At 43.5% G+C, this 18,758-nt stretch overlaps 1 protein-coding gene across 1 annotated transcript in view; it reads right to left on the bottom strand.

Annotated features, from left to right (window-relative positions):
- GPC3 (glypican 3) overlaps positions 1–18,758 on the bottom strand; it is a 444,823-nt gene that overhangs the window by 137,301 nt on the left and 288,764 nt on the right. Inside the window, exon 5 of the mRNA XM_027092440.1 lies at positions 16,826–16,951. Coding sequence (XP_026948241.1) covers positions 16,826–16,951 — 126 coding nt within the window. The remainder of the gene's footprint in view (positions 1–16,825; positions 16,952–18,758) is intronic.

The raw sequence follows: 18,758 nt of genomic DNA, 5'->3' as shown, positions 1-18,758 counted from the left end.
AGGATGAGTAAACCTTGCAATGAATAGTTAGGGGAAGCTTTAAATCTGCTCGTCCCGCACTGAGAGGACTTAAGAAAGTGTGAGTAGCCAGCACTGAGCAGAGATGTCTTCACAAAGCTTCCAGGGGATGGGGCACCTGAGGCGGAGAACTTACTGGTTAGGACTTCGAATGGTTCAGAATTAATTTTAGTCCACTGAAGAACAGATCGTTTACCTGTGGCCCAGGGCAGATAGGTAAGTTTCCCAAGTGATCAACTTTGGGTGTCAGAAGCCTTTTCACTGTCTCCTCCCACCACATTTCATATTCCTCCGCTCTGTGACAGAAAAGTCACTTTTTCAAATCATTCTCTTTGGAACACTGCTTTGTTTGTCCTGGGTCCCTGCGGGGTCTCCAACAAACATCTATTCTTTAATGCAGCGATCTTCAAAATGAAGAACAGGACTCTCAAAGTCCACTTCCAATCACACTTCACTGACCCAAGACCAGTTTGAGGGAGAGGCAACGTCTGAGTTAGGGAAGAGTGTGACTTGTGAACCTTTTTCTCGCGTTGCGTTTCACAAAGGAAAGCCTCCTAACTGTTGTGTCGGATGTCCTGCTGAACTTTATTTAATGAACCGCCAAAGATTATGAGCAAAGGATAAACTGTTTTCACATGAATGGGTACTGCTGAAATACTTTAAAAGCAAGCTCAACATTCCTGCCACTATTTTGCTGTTAGCTTCTGCTGTCTTAGCCACAGTCATTTACAGGCTCTGAAACCTTCAATGTGCAGGATTAGGCCCCTCCCGAGATCCTGAGCCAATGGTGACAAAGGCAGGAAGGTGATAGCTTAGCTGCCCGGCCTATCAGGCCCCAGTCTCTGGAATTAGTCTTTTGCTCCTCGGAGCCAGTATTTCATGCTTTTGGAGTGAATCTCAGATGTTCAGGCGTGACTTCCTTTTGCCCACTATATTTTCCCGGGCCATACGGCCTGAATTCCACCTTGGTTTCCTCGTTTGTATTCACCCCCAAGTCAGTCCTCTGCTTTCTCCAGTGCCCGGCACACAGTAGGCAGTCAATAAGCATCTGTTGAACTGAACTGAGTCTGAAGACCTCACCCGAAGCTCACCTTCGGCGGTGGAGACTCTGACCCATTCGGCCCAGCTCTTGTCAGTCTGTTCCCCTGGGGTCTTCCCCCCAAACCTGCAGCCAGTGACTGAGGACCTGTCTTACACTGGACTTTTGTCTGGGTCCTGCCAGGAAAACTTGCCCCTGTGTCCCACCTGCTAGACTGCGCCACTGTGGAAACCAACGGCTAGCTAGGGAACGGCAGAGTTCCTGCCGGTGCCCCAGCAAACATCAGTATTCAGGTGGTGGGTCACTTCCCACTCGGGCCAGCCAGACAGGACAGTTCCCATAGCCCAAGCACCACTCCTTCAGCCTCTGTCCCATCCCCAGGGACCAATCACTGGGCCCCTGACACTGAGCCCACCCAAGATACACACCTGCTAGCAATATCAATTTGCATCACAAACCCTTTTCCAATACTGTAAACTTGGGCCCACTTCTGGGCCTGATTTAATGAGATTTTACTGTTGTGAAAACAAATATTCTAACCCATCTGTTATATTTGTATGGTCAAGGCAATAACTTTGAGAGGGTTTCAAATCTGATGGTGAAATTTCTAGGTTCTCAGTTTTGGGGGTCAGAGAAAGGATTTGCTGTCTTCCATCAGTATGGAATGCAAATACCCTTTATTCCACACTTACCTATTAAGCACTTACACAGCCCTGTGCTCAGCCACAGAACCGTGACAGTTGGAGGTACTGAATTTTCCAATGTCCTAGCTCATTATCTCCAGTTTGTATTTCATGGACCAGATCCTGGTTTTGGCTTTGGCAGATCTGGTCCTCAGAAAATGAAATCTTCAACTAGTGACTGTGTTGGATTCCCCTGCAAACTTGTGATTGAGAGCATGCAGCTCTACCACTTCATGAGCCGAGGACACACACAGCAGCCTACATCACATCATGACACCCAGAGAGCTGGCACAGAACGCCATTGTGACTGATGGGAGGAAGAAGGAACTAGCAAGAATAAGGTGTTAGACTTGCCCAAGGACGCTGAAAGGTCTGGTCTGAAGAAAGTGGAGCCGTCACTTCTGCTGCCTTCTCTTAAAATCAGCCTCAGAGCCCCAGAATCTAAGCTGCAGTCAGAGCCCTGGGTAGCAGAAGGAAACACACTCAGCAGGTGTTTGCCTGGTGGAAGACAGTGGCCACGGTGGGCATGGCCAGAGGAACCGGAACGGAGCTACGAGCACAGGGGAAAGAGCCTACCACACTGCCAAGGTCTGACTAGCAGAATAGCTCTGCCCTTGGCAGGTCCAAGCCTGGCACTGCCGCTCTCTAGTTGCCAGCAATAAAACTAAAGGATAACGGAGGGAAAGAAAGGTGAACTGAAGTGTAAACCACCCCCATTCCAACTGCCCCAGGAGCTGCAGGTGCCTTTAGCTCCTTGACTCTTTGCACCTGCTCTCCTGCCGGAACAAGTGGCCTATTGTGTGAGGCCGTACACAGGGAGGTGCTAAGCAAACAAAAGTGACTCTGCTGATCGTAAAATAGATGGGATTCCAGGAAAACTTTACCAAGCCAAATAAAAGGGATTGTAAAGCACTTGGTGAAACATAAACTGCTACATACATAAATACTTCATAAAAGCTCACAGCAATGCACACAAGGACAGCTAGGTCAAAAATTACCCTAGCTCTCTAGCCCAGAGGGTCTCGGAAAAGAGAGAATGTTCTCCCTCCCTCGGGTTTTCTCAGCCACTTTGTACCCTCTGCTCTTACCTGCCCTTCAGCCCTCGGCACTCCTCTAGATGTATCTCTCCCCTCAATGATATATCTCTGTGGTTAGAGGGCTTCTAATTTTCATTCTGGGTGGTTTGTGTCAAATATTATTAGGAGCAAGACACTGAATTCCCTTTCTTTTGCTCAGAAGCTCCACTGGGGTCACGAGGTGCTATGGGGGAAGACAATTTCTTTAAGGTTTAATTATGTGAATTTCACACCAAACTCTCCAACACCAGAAACTGAGACCTCTGACAACATCTCAAACAGCCAACCTACCTGCTCCCCTGTAGCCCCAAAGACACCTGGAGGATCTCTTCTAATGAGAATGATTACGCCCCGGGGCTCCTTTTGAATCGCTTTCACTTTGGTCTGTTTGGGAAGCCATCAGGGAAAGAACTGGAAATTCAAAGTCACCAAGGCGGCTTTATGGCATCCCTCCTCCTCTCAGACTCCTCCCTCCCTCAAATATCCTTGCCACAGGATCTCATGGCCTGTTAGAGCTTGAAAGAGCCTTAGAGGTCATCCTGTCTAACTCCTTCATTTTATAAATAAAATGCTGAAGGGCTGTGACTTGCCCAAGATCACACAAACCAGCTCGTGGTAGAGTTAAGACCCAGGCTGGACTTCCAGTCTAGGGCGAAAGGGTCTCTACCTGCATGGGCTCCACAGCTCCACAGGGGATACAGAGGCACTGGCTTCATCATAAGAGATATTGTGTAGAGGAGATGGAATGGAGGTCATCGGCTCTTTCTCCCAGGAGATGCCACCTTCCGGCCCTGAGAAAATCTGAGAGCACAGAAGCATAGTGCAAGAGGCAGGAAAGGTACTGCAACTCTACTGGGTCTGGACTGGGGAGAGACCAAGGAAAGGATAGGATTTCGCAGCACAGGCCAGGGAAAGCCAGACAGGACACCCATCCCAGGTCTGCTGGACTAGAGAGGAGAGCAAGCTTAGATCAGGGTTTCCATCAAGATTAGGAAGAAGGGCTTCCCTGGTGGCGCAGTGGTTGAGAGTCCGCCTGCCGATGCAGGGGAATGCAGGTTTGTGTCCCGGTCCGGGAGGATCCCACATGCCGCGTAGCGGCTGGGCCCGTGAGCCACAACTGCTGGGCCTGCGCGTCCGGAGCCTGTGCTCCGCAACGGGAGAGGCCACAACAGTGAGAGGCCCGCGTACCGCACTAAAAAAAAAAAAAAGAACAGGAAGAAGGTAGGAGGGTTTTGAACCCATGAAGGAGAGAAGCCAAGCATCTGACAGGCAGTATAGTGGGTAAGAGAGCACAGACTGTCTGACTTTGGATCCCATCTCTCTTACTAGTGCTGTGGCTTTTGTTGTTAACCTTATCAATAAATGGGGGTAATAATCATGTCCAGATCAGAAGGCTGTGGTGAGAATTAACTTAATGCACACATGGTAAGCACCACAGAAATGTTAGCTATTATCATCATTAAGCACCTTCACTGTTTCAGTCCTACTTTCTGCAGTCAAATGCTCTACCACTGAGCTATAGCCCCTCTTCTCAGTCCTACTTTCTGAAGTTACACTGCACCCTCAGACAGGATTTGGAGGGGGCAAAGGGAAGAGGAGAGAAGTTTTCAGAATGCCTCAGGCAAGAAAAGGTAAGAGAAAGTAAATAGAGAAGGTAGAAAACCCAACAGAGCTGCAATTCCCCAGCTATCCCTGCACCCATCCAAATGTAAACCTCCTACAACTGCACCTTTTCCCATATTTAGTAGCTCCTAAGGGCACAGGTGCCAGGAGGTGACCAACTGTCCCTCTTTGCCTGAGACTGAGAAATTTCCCGGGACTCGGGACTTTCTGTGCCCAAACTGGAAAGTCTTGGGCAAACTGGAACAAGCTGATCGCCGTAGTGGCCAGAAGGTGTTTGCTGTTCAGAATTGCTATTTGTTATAACTAGAGTGCAGAGCACTACTGCTAAATGCCATCCACTGGGGTTTGGAAAAGCTGTGTTATCCAGAAGCCATGCGAAGGGGGTTTTCATAGGACTTTCTTCGCGTCTATGAAGGGGGAAAAAGAGTTTCTTCAATAAATGGGTTTCACCAGGGGAACGTTAGCCAGTTTGAGGATGATGGTCTTTAGCAGGACATTCACACAGCAATAGCCTCATTATCAATGATTCTTATTTGTTCACTTCGATTCTCCGATGCAGGCTGTCTTTCTCCATGTTCTATTCCCAGCACTGTTATTTATATGTGTTTGCAAGTAATAAAGCTGCATTTATTGTAGAAGTCTGTCACTCAGACGTTTCATTAATTTAAACTGATGCTACAAATCCCTCAAAGTGTTTCCTTACGCCGGGTCAATTGGTTTATTCAACACCATGGAATGACTTGTTTAAAAATAGAATTTGTGGGAGTAGGTGAATTTGCTTAAGGAAAACACATTTTTTTAAAGTAATATTTTTGGAGAGATGCATAGGGAGAGATACTCGGGAAGCTGCTAAAAGCTCTGTGTTTATAAAGAGGGCCAGTAATGCTGTGTTAATTAGCCAACATATAGTTCCATTTATTCGTGGTAGAACTTCCCTCCGGATCTGATCTACTTTTCTACATTAACACCTAGTAAATGGAGGGCGCCTCACAATTTTCAAAGCTATTTCATACATGTTTGCTTATTGGAGTCTCACAACACCCTATGAGGTTGCCAGGGGAGGCATTAATTACACCATTTTATAAAGGAGAAAAAAAGAACAACAGAGAGTTTAAGCAAACCTGTCCAAAGGCACACAGACATACCACGGGGAAGCTAGATCTGGTACTTTGGTTTGTTACCAACAAGTATGTTTGTTGGTTTATTTATTGAATTCAATAAAAATGTATAGAGAGTCTACTCTATGGCAGGTACAACTAAGCAATGAGGATATATAGCCAGAAGACACAGTACTTGTCTTCTAGTGGAAGATTAGAGAAAACATGTAACCGGAGACGTGCCAGAGGGACACCTATGTGCTGAGGGTCTTAACCCAGACTAGGGCATATGGGGCAGAAGGATTCAGGCTCCTCAGAAGAGATGCCATTGAGTCAAGGATAAGGAGAGGTGAGCCAGCACAGTACCTTTTTCTGGCCCCTTCTAGGATGGTCCTGGTCATTAGCTTTTCAGCCTGAGTTCTTGTGTAGCGTAACCCCCTACACATCCCTCCAACTCAAGGTTGGTGTACCCTGACCTCGGGTGAGGCCAGCTCACTCTGGCTCTCATGAAACAGGGACTCATCCCAGCTCCGGGCCTGAAGCTGTGCCCAGAAGTGAGAAAGGGGACAAAACGGGCCAATGAATGGCTCAAACTCGGTTTTTTTTTTTTTTTTTTTTTGGTACGCGGGCCTCTCACTGCCATGGCCTCTCCTGTTGCGGAGCACAGGCTCCGGACGCGCAGGCTCAGCGGCCACGGCTCACGGGCCCAGCCGCTCCACGGCACGTGGGATCTTCCCGGACCGGGACACGAACCCGTGTCCCCTGCATCGGCAGGCGGACTCTCAACCACTGCGCCACCAGGGAAGCCCCTAGGGTGGTTTAAGATCCATCTGACACGTAGATCACTAAAATATTTGGAGGCAAAAAGTAGGAAGCTCCTGTGACACCGGAGCTACAAATGAAAATACATTTTCCTTCACAGGGAAATGAAACTTCCTTACAGAGGCGACAAATCCAAGGATCAAAGCCAAACTCACGTAAAAAAGTAAAATTCATTGGCTTGAGAAATTGGGAAATCATGACCGATTTTAATGACCTCTCTCCTTTTCCACAAAGGTTAACCCAAGGGTGACAGAAAGGACTTCAGAGCATTGGACGACTAGACCCTTCCTGCTTTCTATTGTAAGTAAAATAGGAAGATTACCTGAGTCAATCGCTGTTAAGAAGTTCTAGGAGGAACTGTTGAAACTGCCTTTGCTATAAAACAAGATATTGAAGGTAGGAAGGCCAGTCCAGTACGTACCCATAGATTCAAATAACTCTCCCTTGATCACCAGTGGACCCAAATGCCCACCATTTGTGCCAAGCAGGGCCTGGGATGAGGATTTTAATGTTTTTGCAGACGGGAGAAGAAAAACGATACAAATCCGAGGGAGCACGTAAAGCTGTTTCCCTGAAGAATTAAGAAATGGGTCACTGAAGGGAGCTAAAGCCAGGCTCCAACTCTCTTCCAGTAAAGAACTGGAAGGACCATTTTTATAGGCTTATTTTATTGAATAACGGCAGTAATAGCTACCCTTTCTTGAGGGCCTACTGTGTTCCAGGCACTATACTCTGTATTTCACCATCTTCCTGAATTCTCTCAACAATCCTTTAAAAGTAGAGATTATTAACTCCATTGTGCAGATGTGGAAACGGGCTCAGAGAAGACAAAGAGCTTCTACATACTGGAGCAGAAATCCAAACCCAGGCTTGCTGACCCCAAGGCTGTGAGCTGAAACACTCTAGCCCATGGCTTTTTACCACTGCCATGTAACTGCGCAATTCGCCTCTGTGTGCTTTCTGTTAACTCCCAACTGCTTGACTTTATCAGTAAAAATCATCAGAGAAACTCAAGCAATATTTTGTATTTGCTTAAGTATAGGAAGAAAGGGCAAAAAGACTGGAGAGCTGAGCTTCTTTCAATGGAGACCCCAAAAGCTTACCCTGGGGGAAGAACTGGGGCCAGTGGCAGTAAAGAAGTGGCACCTGCCGACCATGTCCTGCAGCCTGCAGGGGAGAAAAACGAAAACCACAACCACAAAAGTCCCAACAACAAGGCAGTCAGAGGGGTCTAAGAGCAGGGCCATCGGCAAGAGGCTCCCAAGAAAGAGGCTTCCCTAACAGGCCCCTCCCTGTCCTTCAGACTCGGAGTCGCAAGAGTCCATTTTCTTGATACTCAGCGACTGACTACCAGAAATAACACTTCTGGGTCAGAGTACCTGCATGAAAATGTTTCAGGTGTGTCCCATTTGTGTCAGGCAAAGGTGTTCTGATGAAGTGACACTGCTATCACTCAAGGACTGACTGTCTACTTCACCAGGAAAAGGCCAGGGCACTTGTGCCTTCCGGCAGCCTTGTTTCAATCAATTCGTCACCTCCCTTACATGCTCTCCGAGGGGTGAATAAAAAGCAATGGCAGATTTCAAATTCGTAAATAAATATCAACCAGAATGTATACAGCCAAAACCATGTTGGGTCCCATCGACGATTCTGACATGACTTAAAACATTTCTGGAATGCCTCTCTGGAAAGCCCACTTAAAGCCAGTTTAAGTGTCACAAGAAATAAAGCGTCCCATTATTATCCTCTTACCCCAAATGAATCCCAAATGCTATGACCCTGCTTGAGCAGCCTCCCCATTCAACAGTTTGGTTCCAAAAGATGTGTAGATATTTAGCCCGGGTCCAGTTTACCTTTACAGGAAGAATGGCCTACAGCTCTTCACCCTTGCTCTGGACCTTTAACTGTCCTGCTCAGCCGCACTCTAATGACGTGATAACATCAACAGCTATCATTTATTCAGTGCCTATGGGCCAGCACACAGCTTCACAACAATCCTGCACAATAGGTACCATTATGCCCATCTTACAAACAAGGTAACAGAACCGTGATGCTAAATGACATGCCAGAAGCACAGAGTCAATGTGTAAACCAGGATGAAAATCTCCATCTGTATCGTTCTAATGACTGCACTCACTCCTTCCTGATAATGCACTGATCACCTGCTTCATGCATCCTAACCTCTCAGGGTCCTCTCCCTATAACTGTCTGTACCACTGATGACCAACGGGCTGAACACCAACAACCTGCAGACTGCGGGAACGGCCATATGCCCTCAAGGCTTTTCCTAAAGAAGATGTCCAAAGATATTTTAAGGACTGGCAGCCTCAGTGAAATCAGTCTGTGACCTAACAAAGCGCCTACTCAGAAGGAGAAATACTTCAAGGACATAGAAGCCCTGATGTGTTAAATAAATAATTTCTTCAAAGCAATTATAGTCCTTCGTGGACCCATCTCCTAAGCCTTCCCAGCAAAAATAGAAGAGGTCTGGTGCACAGAGCAGTGATAGTGAGAGGAGACAGGTCTTACTCCATCTTCAGAATCACATTTCAAAGAGGAAGCTGTGTGGTGATATTGATTTGTTGATGGTATGGATATGCTGGGACCTGCCTCGGAGGCCCCAAATGCTCTCCATATAATGAGATGATCCAACTGAGCACGGTGGGGCTGGCGTAAGAACTGAGAGAACACAATCTGCTTCAAGAATAAGCCATCCAGCCTTCCACAGGTGGCTACAGACATCACTGCTGAGCCATGAGGATGTCTCCTCCTGCTACTTCAGACCTGACAGTTGACAAGCACAGCCCATCCTGAACGTGGCAGACCATATTATGCTGTCAGTCAGTAGGATAAGCTGGGTTTTTCTCACTCAATTCTGCAGGTAGAGCTGCTGTATGTGACACTATAATCTTAAGGGATAAATGTCACTGTATTGCCACAGAGTAGGTTCTGAAAAATAGCTGTCACTAAAGACAACTTTTGACATAAATCTATAATGGAAAATATGTCAGTCTAAGTAAGCCCTTAGAGGAATTATTACATGGGGGCGTACCCCAAATTTATCTGTCTTACCTTACCAAGATTATAAAAAAATCTCTAGCTGACACAAATATTTCATGCTACACCAAGTCAAGTCATTTTCTATGTAATCTATTTTTCCTTCAAAACTTTTTCATGGGGCTTCCCTGGTGGCGCAGTGGTTGAGAGTCCGCCTGCCGATGCAGGGGACATGGGTTCGTACCCTGGTCTGGGAAGATCCCACATGGTGCGGAGCAGCTGGGCCCGTGAGCCATGGCCGCTGAGCCTGTGCATCCGGAGCCTGTACTCCACAACGGGAGAGGCCACAACAGTGAGAGGCCCGCGTACCATAAAAAAAAAAAAAAAAAAAAAAAACTTTTTCATGAAAAATCTTGACTTACCTAAAGCAAGTTAGAATATATAAGCTGCTATACTAGCTATACCTCAGTATTTTCATTCTAGGACATACACTCAAATCAGAAAAAACTGAAGTGTCATGTTTCTGTTTCCAGGAAAACTGAATGAAATGAAATCCAAAAATGTCTGAAGGGGACCAAGAACTGTGGAGGTAGACAGTGCTCCAAACAAAATAAAGTTATTTTCCCAGTCAAAAAAAAAAAATATATATATATATATACCAAAGCCCTATTTGTCCCTCTCTCCCTCCTGCCAGCCTTTCATAAGCAGAGCTTCCTGCAGGATAGGGGGCAAAGGAGGAACTAGCGATGAGAAGAGCTGGGGTATTGAAGGCTGACCACAGTTTCTAACCCTCCGACCATCACAACAGGGGCTGATAAGAAGAGCTATAAGCCTTGGCTTCAGCAGGAGTTTAGTCTGACTTGTGCCTAAACAAGTTCAGAAGTAAATGACTTTGGGACGTGACTCAATACCATTCAATATTATTTCCATGATCTGCTGTTGACTTTCTTTCCTGTGCCCACTTCCTCTTGGCTCTGTTTTTTATTTTATATTTGCCTCCCCATTGGTGTTTTCATTGGCTAGCCCATATTCAAAGTTCTATGTACACTGCCTTGAGCCTTTTGGAGAAAAGCTACAACGTAAGCCTAAACTAATAAACAACACTCAAATAATAACCTATTTTAGCATGAGAACATGGGAGCTATATACAGCGACTGCTACATATCACTGGCCTGTTCTGATGCGATGGGAATGAGCTGTGCAAGTGCATATGTGTGTCTGAATATGTATACACTCCACACATCGGTCTTTTCTTCAATTAATTCCTTCATAACCAGATTGAAGATCCTGAAGGTCTTTCCATTTTGCTCTTTAAACCAGTGAAAACCTTGATAGTGCTAGAAATTGGTCCCTCCCCTACCTCAAGTCCTCAAAACAGTGTTCTTAAAATAACTGCATTATAAAAACAGAATCGACTATTTCCCCTCACCTTTCCTACATTATAGGGCAAAACCCAGCCGTTTTGTTCATCTCATTTAAAAAAAACATTATTTTGTACATGTCAGGAATTGGGTGTTAATGGTTCTCTCATTCATTCCCACTTGTTGACATGACACAGTCTATCCCTCCAACTCAGCAGAAGAAAAACAGTATCGTTACACTACTTTTCTGAAGCATCCAGAAGGTTTAGAGACAAGAACAAAACTCCTTGAGAATTAAAATAATTGCTTTGTATATTCCTGCTTCTGCCTTTCCAATTAAGCAGAGAAATCCTGGAGAGGCACTATAAACACTGGAAGACTTGTCTGATCAGTGGAAATAAGGGAGAATTTGCAGTGAGTGTGTATGTATATCATTTCTCAGGTGAAATGGAAGGTAAGATTGCGTAGGAGGGAGAGGACGCACCTTCACTGCAATGTGCCCCTGCGGATCTCAGGGAGTTGATTCTCTAATGCCAGGTGCCCCATGTACTCCACTGAGAGTCCCAGAGTCATGCCGAGAAAATACAAAATGGATACTGATCCATAATGAACAAAAGTGGCCATGCAGATCTATCAGCCAGAGGATAACAGCAGTATTGTGGGGCTGACGTTTTGATCCAGGCCCATCGAGCACAGCAACATGATAGAGGAGCAACAAAACCAGCTAGGACTGGATACAGAGGGAACTGAGGCATCGTGCCACAAAGTGTAAGTAGTTGTATATGTGCAACTCATAAACCTCCAAGTCACTAGGGAAGTATAAACTCCTGTAGGAGGTATGCGGACTGCAGGAGAGACCAGCTGACTATACACACAGCGCTGAGAGAAAAAGACTCAGGGGAGAAAAAAATGCAAAGGAATATAGACATGAGGCCAGGTGGAGGAGAGGCTAGCATTTAGGTGGTGGTCAAGTATGATGGGGATGGGAGACCTGAAGGCTGTCCTGTCCTCAAGGTTACGGGTGAGCCAAGCTGATTCAGAAATGGTGGGAAAAGCCTGATTAGAGCAGTAGTTGCTCAGGGTTAATATAAAGATGGGTGGAAAACTGATGACTGCATAAAGAAAATGTGCTATACCCATGCAATGAAACATTATTTGGCCACAAGAAGAAAAGAAGTGCTGATACATGCTACAATTTGGATGAACCTTAAAAACATTACGTTAAGTGAATGGTTCCATTTATATGAAATATCCAGAATTGGTTAGTTGCCAGGGGCTGGAGGAAGGGGAGAATGGGAAGTGATCACTAATGGGTATAAGGTTTCCTCTGGGGTGATGACAAAGTCTTGGAACAAGATAGAGGTGATGATTGTACAACATAGTGAATGTACTAAATGCCACTGTATTGTATACCTTAAAATGGTTAATTTTATATTATATGACTTTCACCATAATAAAACACACACACACACACACACACACACACACACACACTAGCATGCACGCCCAATACAAATGGGTAGGAGCCTCTGCTGTGACGGCTCTGAGGGGAGCTCTGCCTGGACTGCTGAGGAAGGAGGCTGGTTGACTTTTTTCCTCTCATTCTTCTCCTTAAGTTGTAAACTCCTCAGCAGGGGCAGGCACTGCGTTCTACCTATCACTGGATGCCCCAAAGGGCCTAGTACATAGTAAGTGCTCAATCTTTGTTGAAGGAACCTGCATTATCAGATGTTAAATGTAGGAAAAAAACAGTATTTTTTTCTAACTAAGGTTTTTGAACATGTATAGGTTCAAACAGTTTCTCTCTTATGCTATTTTAAAATAAACTTGATTAAACAATAAAATAGGGCTTACATAGTATCAAACCATCCAGAAGAAGGGTGAAAATTTCAGCCAATTATCCAGATATTTGGCCTAACAGTTCTAAAAAGGTGTTTGAGAATGTATTTGCTAATTTGTTCACTCTTCATACAGGCAAAGCCTACATTTAGCTGTTAAACCCAGTGTTAGCTTACTTCTATGGGCTCCTTTATTTTTCTCTTGGTCTCAGAGATTCTGTAATTGAAATTCACTGTAGTTCTACAAAGGCAAAAGAAGGAGGATTTTCTGCCTTTGGCAATGGTAGGAGATCTTTGCCTGTAGGATACATGGTGACTCTCATGATGGAGTATACCTCACACAAGCCAAGCTTGCTAATTTGAAGATTTCTCTGTGAAATCCTGGAAGCCAATATTTATCTCCAGCCAAGATGAGGAGGTGGTGGAGGGAGGGGGAGGTGAGAAGGACAAATGATGCTTATGTGGTACTCCCTGAGACTAGATCTGTGAAAACGTTCTTTTCCTGCACAGTTCAATTGATTTTATTCATAAGAGATAAAAATTGAAAGGATGTGAAATATGACCTCATTGAGAGAGACAATGACTTGTTTGACTCTTTAAAAGTTGAAAGATCTGTACGTCCATAGTAGGAGGTTATAAACAGCTATGATAACCCAGCTGACATGGATATTGATCAATATTTTCTTCAACGTCAATATTTTCTTTTTAATCAGCTGTCTCCACTGACAAGTCTTGTTCTCTTTCAAGATCCTTGCTTTTCATAAATTTTCTTGACTAAAAGTAAAATATTTTCAAAGGAACACAAATCCAACCTATAAAAGCAACAAAGTCACAAGCCACTTGACAATATGAATTGGCAACTGTTACTTAAGACTAAATTAAATGAGAAATTAAATGAAAAGCACTGGAAAGAGGATTTAACTATAGATGAGACATGCAGCGCAAAGCTAATCTTCATAAATGGTGCAAACAGAGGGCACACATGTCCTCAGGCTATAGAACTTCATATTATTAAATGTATATTCTTGAGTAATTTGGTAAAAATCTAGTTCGACACTATTCCCTAGTCCCATCGTTGCGTTAGGTCAGTGATTAAAGTACAGGTTAATTATAACCCGAGGTTGCCAACCATGGAAGGGTCACTTCCTGGATTACACTATCCTTATTCTGTCTACCAACACGTTTGATTTCCTTCCTTCCTTCCACCTTCTTTGTCTTCCTTCCTTCTTTTATTCCTGCAGAGTATATATCAACAATAAAAGTTGTTCCAAAAAAATTGTTTTTTCAGAAGTACAAGTAAGAGTTTGGAATAATGGCTTTCCTCCATACTATAATATTTATTTTATTTTATCATTTTCAATATCCTAAGATATTAAAAGCTAGCAAATTAAACAAAGAAGTTTAACAGTTATTTTAACGGTGCAGAAGTGCATTTAGTTAACTTTTGGACTCATTTAAAGTTAGCAGGCTTTGGATTCTTCCATTTGATAGAAAAGGACTTTCTTGGTTCCAGGACAACATCCTTCATGAAAGCATACTGAACATGAAGTAGTATATGAGTAAAATTCAATTTTTAAAAATCCCACTAATTCGGGACTTCCCTGGTGGCACAGTGGTTAAGAATCTGCCTGCCAATGCAGGGGACATGGGTTTGATCCCTGGTCCGGGAAGATCCCACATGTCGTGGAGCAACTAAGCCCGTGCGCCATAACTACTGAGCCTGCACTCTAGAGCCTGCGTGCCACAACTACTGAAGCCCACGTGCCACAATTACTGAAGCTCACATGCCACAACTACTGAAGCCCACGTGCCACAACTACTGAGCCCACGTGCCACAACTACTGAGCCCACGTGCCACAACTACTGAAGCCCGTGCGCCTATAGCCTGTGCTCTGCAACAAGAGAAGCCACGGCAATGAGAAGCCCACGCACCACAACAAAGAGTAGCCCCTGCTCACCGCAACTAGAGAAAGCCCGCGTGCAGCAGTGAAGACCCAGTACAGCCAAACAAAATAAAAAATAAAAAAAAACATAGGCCTGCCTGACAAGAAATTCTTTTGAATTAGCTAAAACTGGATCATCTGATATACCAGAAGACATATCCAGTGGGGTTACAACATTTGCTCTAAACAATCACAACAGTGAGGAAACATATTAGTGCTTGATTCACAGTAGGTACTCAAACATTTGTTAAATGAGTAAATAAATGAATGATTACTTTAGTAAATAAATATAAACCAAAATTTCCATGGTTACAAGATATGCTGCTTAAAACAAATTAGTGTTCAGGGATTGTTCATTTTTCACCATCTTAATATACCAATGGGTAAGCCATTGGGATGGTCTCTCATCAAGTTTATGCAAGAACCACATGTTTGACCTGTAGGCGTTTTCCTTTTTAAATATTATATCATTTATACCTGTTTTAAGGCATCTGCTTTTTATAAAGCCAAATACCAACTGCTTTTCTTTGACAATTTAAATGAATATGTGGTAACAGTTAGGTACATTTCCATGATTCTACTCAGTACCTGATAGAGATTTTAGGGTGATAAAGATACACCATTTCTCCAGAGTAGAGTGGGCTGCATGGGGCCATTAATCCTTCCAGCCTGATTCACATTTGCTACAGAGAAGTCTATCTCCAGGGTGGCATGCAACCTCAGTCTCATTAGCACCTCATTCTCATTGTTCCAGGTCAGTACAAAGCTTAGTTGAGAAACAAGCTGTTTTCAGGCATGTGTTCTACTTTGCATTGGGAAGAGGAGGGGTGGCGGGGGAAGGGAGAAAGAAGAGAAGTAACATGAACTGAGCTTCCATTATCTGCCAGTCTGCTAGGGGCTTTACCTCACCTACTAGGTACAACAACCCTGTGAGATGCCCCTTCCTTACAGAAGAGGACCTTGAGACTTTCTAGGTGAAGTGACTCACCCCAGGCCACACGCAGTCAGTAACAGAACTGAGATGCAAATCCAAGTTCATCTGGCGCCAAAGCCTTCCTCTGTCCATGACATTACACTGCTAATTAATTCCATGATTAATTATCCTGTGTCCGGATATTGGGTTCCACTAAAATGTAAGCTCCTCAAAGCAAGGAACTTGCCTCTCTTGTTCACCCTCATATCCCTAACTCCTACCTTGGTGCCTAACACATAGTACCTCAAACATAAATGTTGAAGGTATGGATGAATGTATAAATCCATAAGGAAATAAAACACATAGACTGCCGGAGCTAGAGGTGCTCTAATCCAACCATCTCGGTTTTTAGATGGGGAAACTAAGGCTCAGAGGGATTAAGTCGCTTGCCCTTGGTTAAAAAACCGGTCAGTGAAAGATTCAGAACTTGCATCCAGGTCTCTTCTGTATTCTCCTCTACAACATGCTACCCCTTGCACAGACATTTTTGAAAGCATGTTCATCAACTCCATATGGTTTCCTAAGCATTCTACCCTCCCGATTTAATTCTTTAATTGTAAGCTATTCCTTACACATGCAAAGCAATGGAGGTTAGGAATACCATTAGCCCACTAGAATGAAAGCTCACTGAGGACAGGAAAATTTGCCTGTTCTTTTCACTTCGACATGACTGGCACTTAGAAAATGCTCAGTAAATATTTGCTGAAGAAATGAATATATATTATTTCCTTTCCAACAATAAGCAAATTCTTCAGAGATGACGAATGTTAGCACAGATTATACTAAGAAACACTCAAATGATTAAACATTTCAGTAAAAATACTGTGAAATGGTACTCCTCCTTCCCTCTGCTTTCTTCTTTCCTCTATCTTCATCTAGAACACGGGGCACGGGGCGGGGGAGATAATGCTATTTCATAGGATTGATGTAAGGATAAAAAGAGTTAATACATATAAGCACTTAGCATGGTGCTTAACATGTAGTTAACTCTCAATAAGTAACAGCTATTAGTACAAATATGATTTCTTCAAATCAATCAATCAATCAATAAGGGCCCACATAATGAGAAGATGAAGAAGCCAAAGACACCCCCCCCAAAAAAAAGACTTGTTTTATGCTTTACAATTTGTACAATGTTCCTGAATCCACAGTTCTCCATGTGCTTCAAAGTTTGTAAGTTCTATGAGGGCTATAAGTTATAGACGGCATCCGCCATGTCAGAGATGTTCATGTGTATGTTTTTTTCTAGAATTTTTCTCATGAAATTAATGGAGAGAAGACATAACTAACATTGAGATGAACATATGATGAGTATTCCTCAAATACTGCTATATTTAACATTAGAAAAAGATTACCTCTCCACGAGTTCTTGTCCATTCCAGCAAAGGGTGTCGTTTTCAGCCACAGGGCTATGGCTGCAGATGTAGCCAGGCAAAGCACTATAGAAGCTGATGAAAGATTTTAACTTCTGAATTAGTTCCCTGAAAGAAAAACAAAACATCTGTGTATAAGATGCAAGTAAACCCAGTATGAGGAAAGTTTAATTTGCTTATCAGCATGACAGAAAGGCTCTGCCAGGCTGATTAGAGCAATAAATCATTTAAAAAGACATTCTTGGCTACAAGGCCACAATTTAGGGTTTTTTAAATCAGTAAAATGATAGAAAAAAATTTGCCTGCCATATAAGGTGCTGTTCCTATCAGAAGGATGATTTAATTCCACCATCCATTTTTCTAACACGTTCAGCTTCCATTTTTTGTTCTGATGCTGTTACCCACATTCTCAAAGGTGCTGATTACAAGGCACACTGGAGCACTACATCTATCTTTTGGTTTCTGAGTGTAACTGAGTGCAATGATTGTAATTTACAATGCTATTACCCTAGAGATGGCCCCTTTTCATATAGACTCTGGCTAATAGTTGCAGATCAGAATCGCAGGGTGCTCAGAGCAGTATAAGCTCTGTGAAATTCTCCTGACAATATCGTCAGAGAAACTCACATCTGCTAAAGGAGGAAGGTTTCTTTGTTCTTTGTTTATACATTGTGGTTCCTATGGAGGTGGGGTGGGAGGGGTCCTAGTATATTTTATTATATATTTGCTCTAGCTTTCATGTTATAAGAGTGTGTGTGTGTGTGTGTGTGTGTGTGTGAGAGAGAGAGAGAGAGAGAGAGAGAGAGAGAGAGAGAGAGAGAGAGAGAGAGAGAGAGAGAGAGACCAACCGAACGTATTATATATACAAATATGTATAAACACACACCCATAAATACCCAGCAAAACTTTTGGCCTATTATCTTCTTTCAGATGTACATGGACATACAAAATAAGACACTATAGACTGGAAAGAAGTGTTTATGCTTATTAAGAAATATTAAAATATCTATGCAATAGATGTCCAGTAGTAAACAAACCAAAATAAAATACTCTTTATTTTCTAAAGCAAATATTCCTTGTAGAAAGGAAGTTAAAGAGTACTTCATATATATTCAAGTCTATCTTAAGTCTTCACTAAGTTTGTAGAGACTCTCACCAGGGAATTTGCTGGCAGTGGAGTAATTATGCAATATTGTCTCCAGGCTAACAATGGACTGACCTGATATATAGGCCTCTAGAGGAGCCCAGAAATGCCCTCTGGGGGTTGTTCTCAGATCTAGCCAAAAGAGGAAGACTGGTGGAAATTACTGTCTTGCATTTAATGCCATTTTCCATTTTATTACCATAAAACAATTCATTTCAACTAATAATTTAGAGAGAGAGAGAGAGAGTGCACTTACGACACTCAGCACATCTTCACAAAGGCTCGGGTCACAGTAAAGCCAGGGTGATGTACAGAACAACTCGAGAAGGGTTATTGAGACATATATAACTCCTGATACCCCAACAGTTACTTCCTGCTATGCTCAAACCCTCTCACAGCCTCTACTGCTGGTTGCTGAGCTCCGTCAATCTCCAAAGTGAAGAGGCTCAGTATAGGGCTCTGGAGATAAAAGTCAACACTCTAGTTTCTCACAGAGGAAAAAGATGGGTTCAATTAATGCTAATAGGGGAGATGCTCTGTTTTACAAGGTAATAATACGGTTCCCAAGAGTGGAAACTGAAAGACTAAAGCCTGAGTAATTCCCCTCATTCCATGAGGAAATGGAATACAGCCATTAGTCTATGGGAAGTGATGGCCCTCCCTTTAATCAAAGAGTTTCCCTTAGGCCTCCTCCTACCTTCAAACTCTCTCTCACTAACATAGCACATAGCAAGAAAAATTGAACCTCATAGCAAAGCCTTCCAATCTGAC

The sequence above is a fragment of the Aethalodelphis obliquidens genome, unplaced genomic scaffold, assembly GCF_003676395.1.
Source record: "Aethalodelphis obliquidens isolate GAN/ISIS:26980383/991018 unplaced genomic scaffold, ASM367639v1 scaffold78, whole genome shotgun sequence".
Taxonomy (NCBI): Eukaryota; Metazoa; Chordata; class Mammalia; order Artiodactyla; family Delphinidae; genus Aethalodelphis; species Aethalodelphis obliquidens.
Note: the sequence above shows the minus strand (reverse complement) of the source record. Positions and strands in the feature narration are given on the sequence as shown.